Source organism: Puntigrus tetrazona, chromosome 10, assembly GCF_018831695.1.
Source record: "Puntigrus tetrazona isolate hp1 chromosome 10, ASM1883169v1, whole genome shotgun sequence".
Lineage (NCBI taxonomy): Eukaryota > Metazoa > Chordata > Actinopteri > Cypriniformes > Cyprinidae > Puntigrus > Puntigrus tetrazona.
The window spans coordinates 11,708,380-11,724,802 of record NC_056708.1 but is presented as its reverse complement, the minus strand read 5'-3'; the positions used below and the strand labels follow the sequence as shown (position 1 = coordinate 11,724,802).

The 16,423-nt window shown below is 37.7% G+C and overlaps 3 protein-coding genes across 3 annotated transcripts in view; 2 read left to right on the top strand and 1 right to left on the bottom strand.

Annotated features, from left to right (window-relative positions):
• The window catches only part of hyou1 (hypoxia up-regulated 1), a 10,532-nt gene extending 6,109 nt beyond the window's left edge, over nucleotides 1–4,423 (bottom strand). The window contains 13 exon segments of the mRNA XM_043251115.1: nucleotides 1–33; nucleotides 36–57; nucleotides 150–284; nucleotides 1,244–1,430; nucleotides 1,637–1,752; nucleotides 1,920–2,104; nucleotides 2,187–2,263; nucleotides 2,350–2,365; nucleotides 2,368–2,503; nucleotides 2,922–3,000; nucleotides 3,108–3,201; nucleotides 3,364–3,436; nucleotides 4,334–4,423. The exon segment at nucleotides 1–33 is cut by the window's left edge and continues 25 nt beyond it. Of these exon segments, the coding sequence (XP_043107050.1) occupies nucleotides 1–33; nucleotides 36–57; nucleotides 150–284; nucleotides 1,244–1,430; nucleotides 1,637–1,752; nucleotides 1,920–2,104; nucleotides 2,187–2,263; nucleotides 2,350–2,365; nucleotides 2,368–2,503; nucleotides 2,922–3,000; nucleotides 3,108–3,201; nucleotides 3,364–3,430 (1,147 nt within the window). The 5' untranslated portion in view covers nucleotides 3,431–3,436; nucleotides 4,334–4,423.
• Nucleotides 4,424–5,157: 734 nt separating this feature from the next.
• Nucleotides 5,158–10,903, top strand: vps11 (VPS11 core subunit of CORVET and HOPS complexes). The gene is given in 42 exon segments (XM_043250759.1): nucleotides 5,158–5,337; nucleotides 5,583–5,603; nucleotides 5,606–5,652; nucleotides 5,655–5,732; nucleotides 5,827–5,872; nucleotides 5,875–5,936; nucleotides 5,938–5,962; nucleotides 6,789–6,868; nucleotides 6,871–6,963; nucleotides 7,058–7,123; nucleotides 7,125–7,184; nucleotides 7,187–7,288; nucleotides 7,290–7,312; nucleotides 7,398–7,420; nucleotides 7,423–7,574; nucleotides 7,576–7,599; nucleotides 7,689–7,709; nucleotides 7,711–7,749; nucleotides 7,751–7,810; nucleotides 7,813–7,847; nucleotides 7,928–8,114; nucleotides 8,219–8,362; nucleotides 8,441–8,516; nucleotides 8,519–8,637; nucleotides 8,710–8,740; nucleotides 8,743–8,765; nucleotides 8,768–8,809; nucleotides 8,811–8,874; nucleotides 9,390–9,525; nucleotides 9,729–9,771; nucleotides 9,773–9,935; nucleotides 10,101–10,126; nucleotides 10,129–10,182; nucleotides 10,184–10,275; nucleotides 10,393–10,453; nucleotides 10,456–10,509; nucleotides 10,511–10,543; nucleotides 10,545–10,577; nucleotides 10,579–10,628; nucleotides 10,729–10,757; nucleotides 10,760–10,869; nucleotides 10,871–10,903. Coding segments are annotated over 42 exon segments (2,805 nt in total). The 5' UTR covers nucleotides 5,158–5,192.
• Nucleotides 10,904–13,204: 2,301 nt separating this feature from the next.
• ift46 (intraflagellar transport 46 homolog (Chlamydomonas)) lies at nucleotides 13,205–15,372 on the top strand. The gene is given in 12 exon segments (XM_043249836.1): nucleotides 13,205–13,309; nucleotides 14,188–14,229; nucleotides 14,231–14,292; nucleotides 14,369–14,379; nucleotides 14,382–14,422; nucleotides 14,424–14,468; nucleotides 14,554–14,697; nucleotides 14,815–14,846; nucleotides 14,925–14,995; nucleotides 15,072–15,098; nucleotides 15,101–15,153; nucleotides 15,319–15,372. Coding segments are annotated over 12 exon segments (687 nt in total).
• The last annotated feature ends 1,051 nt before the right edge of the window (nucleotides 15,373–16,423 follow it).

Below are 16,423 nucleotides of genomic sequence, written 5' to 3'. Positions count from 1 at the left end.
CCTGCACTTTGGGCACCCTGGTGGATCCTCCACCAAAATAACCTGCTCAATCTCATCCTGTTTGACGACAAAGGTATTTCAGGTCATTTATAAATCATGGTCATTTAGAAAACCCGTCTAAAGCTAGTGGCATAATTTTAGCTCCTCACCATGTTCATTTCAGCAGCAGCTAAAGCTTCTTTCACAGGTCCTGGTACTCTGTCAAACAGATCCTCGCAGAGTGCCTCAAACTCAGAGCGAGTCACTTTTGCCTTAAAGTCTATATCGTCCATCAGACCTTCAATCTGGAGAGAGAGAACAAGAGGTCACTAAACCACCCAGACTGGGTTGAAGTAGACAGATCAAATGAGGTGCCACAACACAGACTACTACAATTTTATTGAAACGCTGAATGCCTCATACTGCTGTTATTTTTGTTAACATACAATAAAGGCTAACAAATCTTATCCAGTCAAGGAAATAAACATTCTTTGATAACACCTATTTAATCAAGGCCATCCAACGTGGATAATATGTACTGAAGGCAGATGTATTGAACAGGTTTCTTTGCATTTCCTAAATCAAAAATTAATATGAAATCAGAAATACTTCAATCTTATCTTGATTTGTCCCTCTCTTTTAACCTTTAAAACAACTGCAACACTCAAGCTGCATGAAGTGGATGATTTGAGAATATCACAAAGCATCATATGCTTCAGTTGAAGTTAGAACATCTGATAATTTCACTAATTTGCTTACATTTGAATGCGACCTAGAAATGTCTACTCTCTGATCATTTCACACATTTAAAAGTCAAAATGAAGGGAAAGCAGTGAACGACTGTCTTTTTGAATTATGACAGACACAAGTGAAATTTGTTATGAAAAAATAATAGGTTTGGAACATTGTTTTATCCAGTGGTTGTTAAATGAATTTTACACAAAACCTTGTGAATTTGCAGTTGAATGTACGAAAGTGACGGGTTTTAAGTCACCAGAAGTCTTGTTTCACCAGAAAATTACGTTGTGATACTATCATTTGTTTGTTTGACTGTTAGCATTAAATGCCATTCCAGCGTCGGTGGCTATTTTCATGGCAAGAAAAAGTTTGCCTGACAAACGTCCTTTGACCAAAACATGCACTGTTAAAAATGGCTCACAATAAGAGCAACAATATGAAATTTTGAAAACAGCTGAATTTCTCTTCATTTTTGCAGACTGTATTGCACACTACTGAAATAAATTGTAATTTCAGTTTGAGATACCTGTGCCATATGTTCAGCATTGGCACTCAGCACTGTCTTGAGTCTCTGAGCCTCTTTAAGGAGTTTGGCCATAGCGCGAAGATTCTCTCTCACGTCTTTCTTTGATTTCTTCTGTTCGTTAAAAAGCTTGGCAAGATGATCTCTGAGCCTCAGCTCCATCTCAAAGCCACCAAGTGTCCTATCAAACCTAAATATAAAGAGAAACAGCCTTAGTTAACTTAACAGTTTATACATTGCCATATATACATACATATATACATATATATATACATATATATATATATATATATATATATATATATATATATATACACATATATATATATACATATACACACACCCATCACACACAAGCAATAAAATGTGGATGAAAATATGGCAACCATGACTAACCCAACTCCACGGATCTGAAGCTGTGGCTGAGTGCCTGATTCCTTGGTCTTCACCGTCTGATACGTGACAATCGTGGCTGTTGTGCTGCCCGAACCCATATCATAAAACATGATGTTCTAAAAAAAAAAATTTAATCAGAAATCCTACTTAAAAATTATACTTTATGTAACCAAAATGCCATTGGTTGGCCAAACAGATAGTCCCACCCACAAACAAAACCAATGACTGATGCACTGTTGACCTAATAAATAAATAAAATTCACTTCAATTCTCTCAGAAGTACCTGTGCAGTAGAGTTGATATCCTTCCTCCTAAAGACTCCATAGTTCAAAGCCACAGCAGTATTATCATTGATAAGCTGAAGGACCTTTAGACCTGCTATATGAGCAGCCTGCAAGACTGCCCTCATGCGTTCTGCCTGATTAAAATAGGCTGGTACTGTGATCACAGCATCTTTTATGGGTTGCTCTATTAGAAGAAAAAAAATTGGTTCATTTAAACATATCAATCTGACCAAGACAACCAATCCAGAGACTCCTTATAATCAAACCTGCAAAGTCTTGGGCCAGACCACGAGAGTAGTTTAATATCATGCCCAAAAGCTCCTCTGGAGTATACTGCAACTCTCTGGATGATACAAAAGATTAATTTCTCATGTTAATATAAAACGCATTGGTTATAGCTAATGCACCTGCAAGCGCTCCGTTACTTACTCAGAGAATTTGAAAACACTGTTCCTCTTTTCTCGCCTCTCTGCAGCTGGTGTTCAGGGAAGTGTTTCTGATACTGTGCCACCTGCGGATTGTCTGCCGTCTTTCCCAAAATGCTCTGGAGGAATCTGTAAACCACCTTGGGGTTCTTCACAGCCTGTCATGATTAAAGAATGCTGAAGTCAAAGCTTGTCAAATACACTGCAACAAGGTTTTAAGAAAATACGAAGAGGTGTTTTTCATGCTTTAAAAAAATGTATCATGTTTCCACAAAATATCAAGCAGCAAACCGGTTTACTTACAACATTGTTAAAGCAAGAAAAAAAAATTGTGAATAAGCTTTAATTTGAGTCATTATCATTTAATCCAAAGTAACAAAGTAATACCTAACTTCAAAAAGAAGGGATGGAGATTAAAATAATTATTAGCTAAACATTCTGGTATGGAAAGGGTGCTTTCCTGATAGATGAAATTATTTTGTTTCCACAATGAATTTTAACGTTGCAACTGGAAATGAGCCATTACAGATTATTTTAAATGCGTTGCGAATGCCACGAGGCATCATGGCGACTTACCACTCCTAAAGCACCATCTCCAAAAAGCCTCTCGCTTTCCTTTTTAAGCACACTGCGACTGGAGTTTTCCACGGGACTCCTAAACAAAAGAAGAAAAAATGTTACAAAGGAGTAAAAACGGTGTCTGAAATGACATGTGTTCTAAATCACGTGTGTGGATTTTACACACGCTGTCCTAAAACGTACTTGTTTAAAGCAATCTCCATCGGCACACCAGGTTTCACTATAGCGATTTTCATCCATTCACTGCCCAAGTCCACAGACATCACAGCAACTGATTCTGCAACACAAAACAAAAGTCAGTGAGAGCTGAAACACTAGGTCCTAAATAAAAAACAACAACATAAATATCAAGATTGTAAACATGTTTTAAATCAATTCATCCTGATAGACAACCCCAAAGCAAATATAAGACCATAATCATACTTTATACAGTGCTTACCTGTTTGAGAAGGCAGGAAAGCTACTATTAGGCAGAAAACAGCCCATAATGACAGCCTTTCCCTCATTGTGACCTGCAGGAAATATACAAAGACTGGATCAACAGCATGTAGGCTAAAAGTCACAGCGCAACAGTGACAGCCCTGCACATAAAACAGGAAGCCAAACAAAACCATACCGGCAAGTCCCTCAAACCATCACGAAAACCGACAAGTACAACATTACAACTTCGATATGAAAAGCTGCCTAAACGCAATATGGATGTGCAGGTGGAGACAGTCTGCCAGTGACAGGTGTAGATGGGTACATGCTGATTTGATGTGATCCACCCACAAGTCTGAGACAAAGCTTGAGAACATGTGGATCACAAACCTGTTCCTGGAGGCCCCTCCTCAACAGTACAAGTGTTCTGGATGTTGTCTTGAACGCAGCTGATTTCCCAGTTCAGTTCTGAAGCAGAAACCCACAAATTCTGTGTGTCTTATAAGGGTCACATAAAAAATTATTTGAGGGGCCTCCAGAAAACACTCTCTCAGAGATTTCCTGCAGAAGACATTAGAGCCAAGGAGTAAATAGAATACGAGACTACAGTCATTATGAATTAAAAAAATCTATTTTGGCTTTATTTTTTACGCCTCAAGTTTCTCCTGTTTTTAATGCTGATTTAAAATGCAAAGTGGAAACTTCCAGTTGCACAGCCTGTTGTGTGACGTAAGCTTGAATGAGGTTGCCTGATCCTGATGAGAAGAGCATCATGACCATGTCAAAGTGTGTAATTCCACTGCTTGATAATGTGAACGTTGTGAACAGAACGCTTTCTTTCTATACATCTATATATACACGAAAACGCGGTTGATGGTCTAGTAGATGTACCACTGTACTTGACTGATCAAGACACATTTATGAACATATGCAACCACTCAGATGAGCCGAAACACCTCCAACAAAGAAAGTGATGGCATGGCACTTACCTTCAGTCAGATCAAGTTTTATATTGGCTGTTGTTGACTGGTAAATCCCTCTTGACACTTGAACAACAATATTTAGAAACGCTTATCCTGCCCTAAATTATGAACCAAAACTTTTCTGTGCTGATCCTTGGTATCTAACGTCTTACAGGAGTCAGGAAGATCGCATTAACCAGCAATGCTCTGTGAGCACACCACCTCGCTTGCTTGATTTTGCTCTTGCAATCACCGGCTTGTTCTAACACATTGGGCCCGGAACGCGGCGTGATCTCATTGATCCACACAACTCGCTGCTCGCCGAGTGAAGCGCTAATCGCTATGCTGGTAAGTCCCGCCTCTTTACCCTTGAATGGAGAACGCCGATTGGTCCACGTGCCAACCAGTGCGCGCGAGTGGTCGGTCGTGTAAGTAAGCACGGATCTGATTGGTCCACGTGAAATAGGGGAACGGACAGCTGTGCGACAAGTTGTAGTTTTTGACTCATCTCTGCGAGTAGATTCGTTTATTTTAAAGAGACCGGTACATTCACGTCATCTTTGCATCCATTAGATGTTATAAAACAGTTATAAAATTACGTTTATTCTATTTAAAATAAACAGATATTTATTAAACCGACTTTCTTCATATGTACGTTTATGTTTAAAAATACAGGTCATTCGTTAAAAATAAGAATTTTCTTTTGCTGCGTATTTTGGCTTAAAAAACTGCACCAATTATTTGACTTATTTTTATTTGTGGCTCCTTGTGCTTAACCTTATTACCTTTATATTAACGTGAATACAGAAAACAAGAATAGCCTGACACTAGTCACATGACAGTGATGCGAGTCACATGATTTTGCTAAACAAGAACTGCTTGGAAAATGGCAGCGTTCTTACAGTGGAGACGTTTTGTGTTTTTCGATAAAGAAACGGTGAAAGATACGAGCGAGCGAAAATGGGAAAATTTCCAACTACCGGTGGGAATTGCGGCCTGTGATTCAGGTCGAGGACACATTGTGCTTGGAGATATCCTTAAAATGCTGAAGTCGTGCTTGAGGCTAGTTAGCAATGATGACCCTGATACTACATATATTTCCTAATTATAGTTGTACAAGACGTAGCGTATTTTATTGGTTGTAGGTGTCCCGTTTTGTAAAACGCATGTGTTTTAGATTTGTGGTGAATCCAAAACTCATTCCTGTCTGGCTGATTATTTGTGATGATTTCAGTTGTGCCATATGTGATTGGTTTCTTTAACTCGTTCAATGCACATATGGATGGGCAGATCTGGTTTTGACCCACTCCCTGCAACTGTCTAGTTTTCAGGCTTACAAACTGCGTTGGTGACACACCTGTACCAGCTGAAACAACACAACATCCTGGTATCTGTGGGTCAGGATGAGCCTGGCATCAATCCTCTGGTAAGAATCACTAAAGGTGTTTGTTGAAGCTGCACGTCAGTGCCTTTAGAGATGTAAGCTGATAGATATCTAAGTGCATGTGTTTGGCCTTCAGGTTAAGGTGTGGAACCTTGATAAGAAGGACAGCGGCAGTCCTCTTTGTACCGGATATTTCCTGCCATACCTGGAAACAAACCTACTGAAGTGTCTTGTCTAAGTGTACATAGAAAACCTTAATTTCATGGCTATAGGTAGAGCTTTTTTATTCACAAAGCAGTTAATATTTACTTATAATAAAAATATTTACTTATAATAAAATGCATGTTAACTGAAATAAAAGGGACAAAATAAAATAGATTTATATATAATACTATACAATTATATTAAATATTACAATATATTAATATAGTAATATTATATAAAATGACAAATATCTTTATCATTTAGTTTCTGTATTTAAAATCACAAAACTAAAAAGTAAAAAAACCCTGAAAATATAAAACTAATTTAAAATATTAACATTTTAACTATGCTAAAATAACACTGTCACAATTGTTAGTCCATGTGTATTTAAAAAAGTCAAGATATAAAAAAGACTGCAAGCAATGAAATTCCTTTTATATCATCCCTCCAAAATGACAGATTTAATATGATCTTGTAAACTTGTTAATATACAGATCAAATTTATTTTAATACATTTGTTGATTTGAGTGTTAGGATTTTATGTGGTATGAAAAATGTTTTTTTTTATAAAGGATATCATTTATAAGTAAAATTTTAATAACAAAAATTGCACTTTAATGTTGCAAAAGTAACTAAATGCCAAGTAGCCTTTTATAATAAACGTTTATAATAAATATCTTGAAATCTTCTAATACGTGATTGCCAAATAATTTCAGTGACAATAAATTGCAACCAGCAACCCATATTTTTTGCAATATGATGCATTTCAAAAGTGGAAACAAACAATCCTGATTTATTCATGAATGATTAATTAGATCAGGAAAAGTAGGTGTTATACCCAAACACAGCTATTTTGATTTTATGTCCACCGTTATATCTATGTTGGATTGTCAGGCTTCACAGATGGCAGTGTTGCTGAATGGACGTAAGGGGGTGACATCACCAGAGACAGACACAGTAAAACTCTCAGCCTCCGCATGAAGGCAACTGTCCAATCACAGGCCTGGCTTTCCGGCAGGCTGGCAAAGTCACAAGACCTGTTTGCTTCGCCACTTTAGAAAAAGTGCAGGTACAAATTAGTTGCACCAAATGTGATCTACTGTGTGTGAATCCAGATTAAAAATCGCACCGAGCTGAAAGCAGCATTATCCTTATGTTGACAGTGTTACACATTATCCAATGAAAGAGTACCCTCGGTATCAGAACTGGACACACACGGCTACGCCCTCCCGCTGCTCGCTCACAGACCCTTCGCAGGACTCACAGTTCATAGTGGCTGGAGATGATCACAAGCGGTGTACTTGTACCAGCCCGATGAGAGAGGACCCTGTTTACGCTTCGATGGGCGCATAAACTTAACTCACTGGCACACAGGATACCTGCTGCTGCTCACCACACAACAACAAATCACCCAGCAAGTAAGACTAATTGTACTTTAAGAATCATGGTTCACAATGACGTAAGTCTCTTTTTTTCACATTTTTGGCATTCAATTTACTTGAGATCTGATTATGGCGGCAGACAGACATCCCTACAGAAAAGCACATCCTGACCATTTACGACCTTTTGACAACAAGTTCATAAACACAGTGCGGTGTTGATGATGTCATTGACGTTCTGGCAGCATGGGCCGTTTTCACGATCCTAACGAGGGACAGAACGCTGTATATGCTGCAGGAAAAAAGACACGCAGACTAAGCTAGAGGTCAGTACGGGTGTTATTGTCATTAAAGAAAACCTAAGGATTAAAAACATAATAAATGAATAAAAAGTAATATACCCTACCCTTTTTAGATGCTGTTTAAGAAGAACCTGTTTTGTGATGGCCATTAACTTGGCTAAAAGTCAGCATCTGACACAATGATGGTCTGTCTGAGATATTCAGACATTATGGAGACCATCTCTATGTCAAAGGGATCAAGGTGATGGAGCTATTCAGCAGTATATTCGAGTATATTTGCAGGTCAGATTCTTAGCTACACGTTTCATTTAAAATCAGGCACGTCATGGTTGTGTCCTGTCTCTCTCAGCACCATTGGGAAGCCTCGAACCTCATAATGTAATCAGAAATTTTTGGATGCACAGAGGATACATAACCTGACAAGCGTGCACCTACAGGCTCTCCACAGACAGTCGCTGGCCAATGCTGACCACACTACTCTACTGCTCAACTGTTACACCAAACTGAAGGACAGCTCCAAGCTGGAAGAGTTCATAAAGGTCTGTATAAAAGAGATTTTTTGGCTTGAAAGTGCATTTTAAGCTTTTTGAATGATGATCACAAACAATCCTTTTTAAACTCTGCATCCTTCCTCTAAATGTAGAGCAATGAAAGCGAGGTGCATTTTGATGTTGAGATTGCCATCAAGGTGTTACGCCAGGCAGGTTATCACAAGTCAACGCCGTGTTTCTGGCAGAGACACATGCACCATGAATGGTATCTAAAGATCCAGCTTGAGGATTTAAAGGTGAATATATGATACTGTTATGACACACAAATAAAGCTTTAATGTAAAGCCAATACTTAAACCAGTACTTCTTTTCAGAATTATCAGGAGGCTTTACGCTATATTGGAAGGTTGCCATTTGATCAAGCAGAGAGAGTAATGAAGCGTTACGGAAGATTTTAATGCATCATGTGCCTGAAAGCACCACTATCCTCTTAAAACGCCTTTGCACTGACTATCACCCCAGCAAAGACTCAACCGACAGGGACAGTCTGGACAGGCCTGCAGAAAACAAGGTCTGCATTAACATTAGCACCTATAAATAATCCACCACCGACAAATAAAATAATTCACATACCTTTTTACAGGCCAATCCCAGGAAGGAGTTCATCCCAGTATTTGCAATAACCCACGAGAGCTGCGAAAGCGCTCCTGGAACACATGATTGAAGTGGATCCGTTCTCACCTGGAGGGAGTTTATGACACTCTGCTAGAGCTCAGACTTCAGGACTGGGCACATGAGCAGGACCCAGGGTAAAATAAAAAAATGCTTTGTGCAATCTGTTAACATATCTCACACACATGTGTCTCATATTATGTTATTAATGACAACATCTGCACCTGCAAGATCTGATGGAACGCTTTGAGGATTTCTGAAGAATTTGACTTTTTTTTGTTTAGAAATTTGATATTTATCAGATGTTTGATTTATGATTTAAGCAATTCATAAATGCTTGCTACTTCATAAATGCACAGTATAAGGCAGCATTTAACAAGATTGATTTTAGCTTTTAGTTCTTAAAAATGAAAATAAAATAAAAGGCATTGACATTTTTTAGTATTTAGACTTTTTATTTGTTTTGCTATAAAAGTAATCACAAGTTTATGACTGGCCAGAGTTTCAATAATATTGCATCTTGAGAAAAAACATTAAACCGATCTCATGTGGTCTTATCTTTTGTAGCTGCATTATTAAGTATTATTAAAGGGGTCTTACTGTTGTAAAAGCATATACTACAGAAACCCAACTTCCTGTCTTTGTTCTGACAGAAGAAGAAAGTCCTGCAGGAGGCAGCACTGTCCCTGCTGAGGAGCGACAACACCGTGTTTGACAAAGCCCTGGTGCTCTGCCAGATGCACAACTTCAAGGAAGGAGTGCTGTATCTGTATGAAAAGGGCAAACTGTAAGCGCTATTTCTTAGAAATGTCGATCTCATTTACTCGTAACATGCTATAAAAATGATCTACGTCATTCCACAACCATACTACAGCCTTGTGTGACAACAGATCGCAATTACTGACTGAATTCATTTCAGAATTTAATACGTCTAAACTTGCATTACACTGAGCACGAAAGCAAAGCTGACAGGACGGTGTATTTCTGCAGGTACCAGCAGATCATGCATTACCACATGCAGAATGAGGAGTATGGGAAAAGTCGTGGAGGCCTGTAAACGCTATGGGGACAGTGAAGTGTGTTTGTGGGAACAGGCTCTCCAGGCTATTTTGCACATAAAGAAAGAAAACTGTAAGGCCTACATTAGTGAAGTCCTGCAGCACATTGATGAAAACAACTTGATGCCTCCACTTCTGGGTAAGTAAAGGATACATAAAAAAACCTCTTGTGTTTTTCACACATCGATACATGGCTGTGACATTTTAGCACGTTTTAATATCGCCTGGTTTTAGTGGTTAATTTTAGACTGTATAACTAATGTTGTCAGCATAAGTTGGACCTTTATGAATGTTTATGTTGCAGTGGTGCAGACTTTGGCTCATAATTCCACACAGCATCTCTCTCAGTCATAAAAGACTACCTGATAAATAAACTGGAGCGAGACCCAACTTGAGATCGAGGAAGATGAAAGAAAGATTCGACAGTATAGAGAGAAACGCCCACCTTCTCGAGCTGAGATACAGGAACTTAAAACCTGGTGAGCAAATCAAGGATTCATTTATTGTCAACGGCATTAAAATATTATGCTACAGTTGATAAGCGTAGGAATTTCATGTTTATTTTTAAAATAACATGATTACGCTGTCTCTTTCAGTGCAAAGATCTTCCAAAAGACCAAGTGCAGCATGTGCAACAGCCCACCAGAGCTGCCGGGCTTGTGCACTTCCTCCTGTGCGGGCACACTTTCCATCAGCACTGCCTGGAGAGCTTTGGTAGAGAGCGAGGCCGAGTGCCCCACCTGCACCCCCTGAGAACAGGAAAGTGATGGACATGCTTTGGCGTGGCGCAAGATCAGAAACGCAGATTTCATGATCATTTTCTTACAGACAGGTATAGATACTTTTTTTACTTCAGGACATTTTAAATAGATCGAAATATAGTGTGTTTACCAATTAAATACTGCCAATATAGACATTTCTTTCTCTCAGAGCTCAAATGTTTAACGACGCTTCTCTGTCATCATGACTATTTTGGTCGTGGAGTAGCTTAACAACAAACTCACTCTCTGATTACGGATCTCCAGGAGGTGGCAAGAGTGTGAGCTGGCAATCTGGAGGCTGAATTAAACAGGAGATCTGCCTATTAACACCAAGAGAAATGTTTGAGAACTGACTGGAGCTCATATTAAAAGAAGTGCTGATCTAGGGTCAAATGTCCATTTTTTGTTTGTTTTTCGAAACTGTCTTCAAACAAATCCAACGTACCCTCAGTGACTTCTCTCTTGTGTTGATTTATTTGTAGTCCTGGCTGCAGGAGAGCAGGGGTGACAGATTGGGTAGAATGTTCTCACATCTGGTGTAATCTGCAACGGTCAGATCAGCATAAAAGTGGAAAGCATCAAAACCACATTAGCCATTAGACGATAACGTTTAAAATCTTGCACTCCCAAAAACTGGTGACCATTTTTCAAGTTTTGAACGAAGTTACGCTAACACCACAGAAGACACCTTAAAAACTTTATTTTGCATCCTAAAAATAATTTATGTATAATACTCATTAGCATTGTAACCATTCATTATTGTATACAAAGCACCTAATCACCAATTATCATGCGTCAATGTTAATATATCGATGTCAAATGCCTGTAAAAGTGCCAATAATGAATATAAAACATCAAGTTAAAATTTGTAAATACATTATGCTTTCTTTGCTGTATTATCTCAGATGTTCGCTTTGTGATGAATTAATAAAATATATATTACAGTGCTTTACATTGCATAGGCCAACGAACGGCTAAATATGTCAAAAATATTCTATTCGGTGACATCAAAAAACGATTCTGGTCGTTTATGTATACCTTTGTAGTGTCTAGTTGAGCTGTCAAGTTTGCAAAGTTGAACTAACAAGAAAATGTGCTAAGAACCACATCCTGTTCTCAAGAGCTGATCCATGATGTTTAGAACTGCTGTGTGTGCTTTTTTAGTCATGTCGTGAGATTTTTCTTGTCTCAGACTCAAAATCATAAATCTCAGCTTTCTTTACCCCATACTATTCACTCACTAATGTCCCAGATTTAAAAAAAAAAAAAGTGTAAAGAGATTAGTATATTAATTTTCCGTTCTTTCTCTTGCCACACTTTAGAGGATTGAGGGAAGCCACATGTCTTCTTCGTAGTTTCTTTGGGTTTTAGAAAAAGCCATGTGACATTTCTACAAACTATTCAATCTGCTTATTAGGTATTCATTACATCATTTTAAGCTCAACATCTTATTTGACTTCTTGTGGACTGGAAAATAATTATGCATTTGCTTCATCATTGTACTTTGATAGAATTCTAGAAAAAACGTTTATTAATATAAATGTCTGAGATGATATTGTATCTGATGTGCTTTTATTTCGATAACCTACAAACAGCACATCATCATTCAATTTGTATATTATGCAAATAATGCACACGCAACAGGGGGGGCTTTCGCAAACAGATTATTCAATTATAAAGCACTTTGAACTACACACAAACTCAGTAATGTTATTAAAGTAACTTCACTCTGTTATGAGTTTAAAATGAAGCTGTCGGAAATAATAAATTCGGCTCGAGTTTAAAAACTGGCGTTCCTACGCACTTCCGCTGAACATCCGCGAGATCAAGTTTGACAACAGTACACCGTGTTTCTCTGGGCGGATAGCGTCTGAGCGACGTGCCTATATTATCGTGCAAATGCCAAAAATTTAATCTTGATAAGAACAGCAATACGTATTAAACTATAACATACACGTGGTGTATTTTATTACCTACTGTTCAATGCAGCTCAATTGATGCAATGCGTAAGCCAAACACTGCTTCAGTAAACATTGTTAAGCCTCTTAATGCTTTTATGTGTCATGATACAAATAATTTAAGGGGTTATATGACGATAATGGCGGCTGGTTGCTTTTTTTTGCCAGGTTATATAGTCCTTGTAAAGCTAAACAGCTAAACTAGCTGGAAAAGCATTACTTCTAAACCTATATAGTGTTACTTAAGGCATCACACAGACATGTTTTGAGTCAGCAGAGTTTTAGTATCACAATGACACCTAAAAATATCTCAGTAGGCATCTCCAGGTACATTTTGAAACTCCAGTGTTAGTATAAAACCAGAAAGTGTAAATAATACCTGCAAACAGATTCAACTCAGAAACCAACCAGCCATACGACGAGAGTTTTGAGGTGAATGCAGAAGGCTACCAGTGCGTGTACACACCATCCTCAAGACAGATAGGCTGGGGACTGTTTTCCACGCCTTTACATTTGACTTACCAAGGGTTCATCGCTTTTCATGCCATTAAGGTTCTTTATTTCAGTTTCAGGAGGTCAGGCAGGCAGAAGCACAGCGCCATGGCCTCTTTACGCCTGGCGTATAAACTAGAAGAGGACACTAAAGTGTTTACTATAACATATTCGCCACGGATAAAATTATCGCTGAAATGACCTGCCCGCATCCAACAGAGAAAAAAAGAGCTACCACTTGCGCCCGGGCTTCTAATCAGAACGATAAGAAGATGAAGAGGATGATGATTTATGATGATGACGTAAGATGATTCTGATGACTCAGAGTCTGATGAAGGCATATTCGGATCTGCTCCAGAAGGGTCTGGGCTGTTCATCTTCTGTCTAATATAAAGAAGAGATGATGATATTAATGTTTCATTTGATTTTTAGTAGAGATATAGACAGATTTCCTTTTGAGTTGCAACATTTAAGTAAATGTTTTATCAGTAGTGCTAAAATAAGTGAAGCTTTATTATTTATTAAAATAAAACGGTGTGTTTGTGTGTGTGTGTTTGGATGATTTCTCATAGTGCATACGTACCAGCCAGACATGAAATATCTTCCTGTGACAGCGTGAGATCAAAGAGCTTTTTCTAGTACATCACGTCGGCATTCGCAGACTTCACACTCTGCATTTGATGTACTCTATATCAAACATCTGGCAAACTGGACTCCTTTAAAACTGCCATAAAGCAGTGCTTCTTCCAGCTATGAGCTCTTTGACTAAGGTACAGTATGAAAATTACATTACATTGTTAATTTATTTGCTAACAACGCCTCAATAAGTGAATACACATACATCATACATGAGAATCATGTCATTTTGTCCTAGACTTACATGAGTATCCTCCCAAAATATTAAGTAAAATGTGTAATACCTTTCTTTTTGTCTGCGCGATTTAAACACAATCAAATAATATTTTCTACACGCTTGAATATGGTAAATTTGAAATAATTTGAAATTAAATAATATTTAGTTAACTTTAATGTAATTGTTATGTTGTGTAATAAAAATAAGGGATTAAAATGAGATTTATACATCATCTGAAAACACAGTAAATGAGCTTTCCACTCAATGAATGGCTATAACACCGCTTGACCAACATGCAACAATCTGGAAAATATATATTCTTTTTAGGTATACTCACAGACGATAGAGCTTGACCACAAATTGAAGCCCTCCCTTTATCCCTGATTCATCCCCAGCTGTGGGAGACATTGATGCTTTCTCAAAGTGAGGCATGTCTACACATCTGAACTGGACATGGGTGTCCAATATAAAAGTTTCTGATTGTTTTGTTCAACTCACAGGTACTAAGGCCAGATGGGAAGGCCACAATCTGGGTCTCCTGGTTCTGGATGAGCTGCAGAATGAAACAGTCAGACCTAACAGTGCTTCTGTGGCTCAGAGGAGAATGTGCAAACAAATACAACGCTGCTGAGTTCACACGCTACTAGAACAATTGAGGTACTAATTTTGGTCTATACTTATAAGTAAAATTAGAAAGATGTACATCTCTTTCACAGGCGAAAGTAAAGAGCGCTTGAAAACCCAGAGAAGAACCCTAAAGCCATAGACAGCCGGATCGAGGAGCATTAGGTGAGCTTTTCACGGTCCAAGCCTCCAGCGATTGTACATCATACTCATGCGTTAATTACATGAAACTAAGCCATGAACATCCAGAAAATACAGAAATACAACATCTATGTCATTTTATAACAAGAGACTTGTATATTTCTTCTGACTCGATGCTGATATTGATAGCCTATGCAAGAGGCGCCTGAGTTTGAGGAGCTTTAGGAAGGTTAGATCTTGGATTGAAATGTCATAAACAAAATCTGCAAATTCAAACGTTGACCTTCTACTTTCCCATCTGTTCATCAGGTCAATCTTCCCACAGCAGATATTGACTGTGATTTGGCAGAGGCGTTGACATTATTTGTAAGTTGCATGTTTCTTAAGTGTCTATATTTTCTATGTTTTTGGGGCTATATTGTAATGGCTGTTGGCGAACTGTTCAGGAGTCCTGGACATCCCTGTACAAGAATCGATTCACTACTTCACGCCCTGTTCACACTTTATCTCCTAATTCAAAACTCACAGGTCAGTTTCAGATACTATACAATATTATATAAAAATCTGCAAAAACTGGGATTGCATGTGTTGTATTACGTGGTATCGGTTCACATTTTTAAGATACAGCATTCTTAAATGTATCAGTTCTGGGTTGCGAATTAATAAGTTTATTTTATTCTTTCCTGTCTTCAGCACTTTAAATCTGCAGCGGAGGGCCAGAAATCTGACACACCGCCTGCTTCATGAGACAGCCACTGCTGAATTAGAAAGACTCACTCTGATTGAGGTCTATTTACCATTTGACATCCTGTTTTGTTCTTAGCCGTTTGTCACCAGTTGTGTGAAGTTAAATTGTTTTATGCCTTGACTCATATGTTTGCATTTAATAGACTTTTAATTAAAAAAATCTGTAGATTTGAGAATCAGTCTGCTCTCAAAATAATCATCTCAAATCTTACTATATCAGTCAGTCCATTGCCTACTTTTTTACACTTTTGCATGGAGTTGGACTCTTCTTTTAAGGGTAAAACCAAAGGGAAATGAGTTTCTGGTGTTTAATTCCCACTTCTTGCATTAATAGATTTTTGGTGTCACTTAATCACGCTGTCAGGAGTTTCTAACCCAATAGCTTTTTTATTACAAGATATACTGCTTTGTGTATTATATAAATATCCTATAAAAATGTAATGTAGCATTAAAACTGATTTAATACTAAATAATAAAAGGATTCGCTGATTTAGTACAGCAAGATGACTTTTTACATTAATAATCATTTTAAAACAATTACACTAAACCGCATATGAATATGTACATGAGGCGTTGTCTGTTAGATAATTTGAATGAGATCAGCACTGCCTTCTTTCCTGTCTGAGTCTTCAGATGCTACTTTTATTCTGAGATGACAGTGGTTTTGGAGCATACAAACAGCATTAAATAAAAAGAATTTTCTTACATTTTAATGGTTTTGATTAATAGTTATGAGTCATAATAAAATGCTGATTTAGCTAAGCAAGAAGATCTAAAAAAGTCTAGATCAAGAAGACTAACCTCACTTACGATGCCTGGATGTTACATTCATATTTGGATGCTTTTTCATACAAAAAGTATGGCTTCTACTTATACAGATATTAATAAGATTTATAATTTTCTAAAAGTTAAATATTTTATATACATGATGTTGAGTTTGATCTGCAACGGCCGACATTACATTTTTTACATATTTATGGTGATTAATATAAATATAGTTTATCTGTCACATAAATATGCTCTTATTAATAAAACAAGCGATTTATTTGAC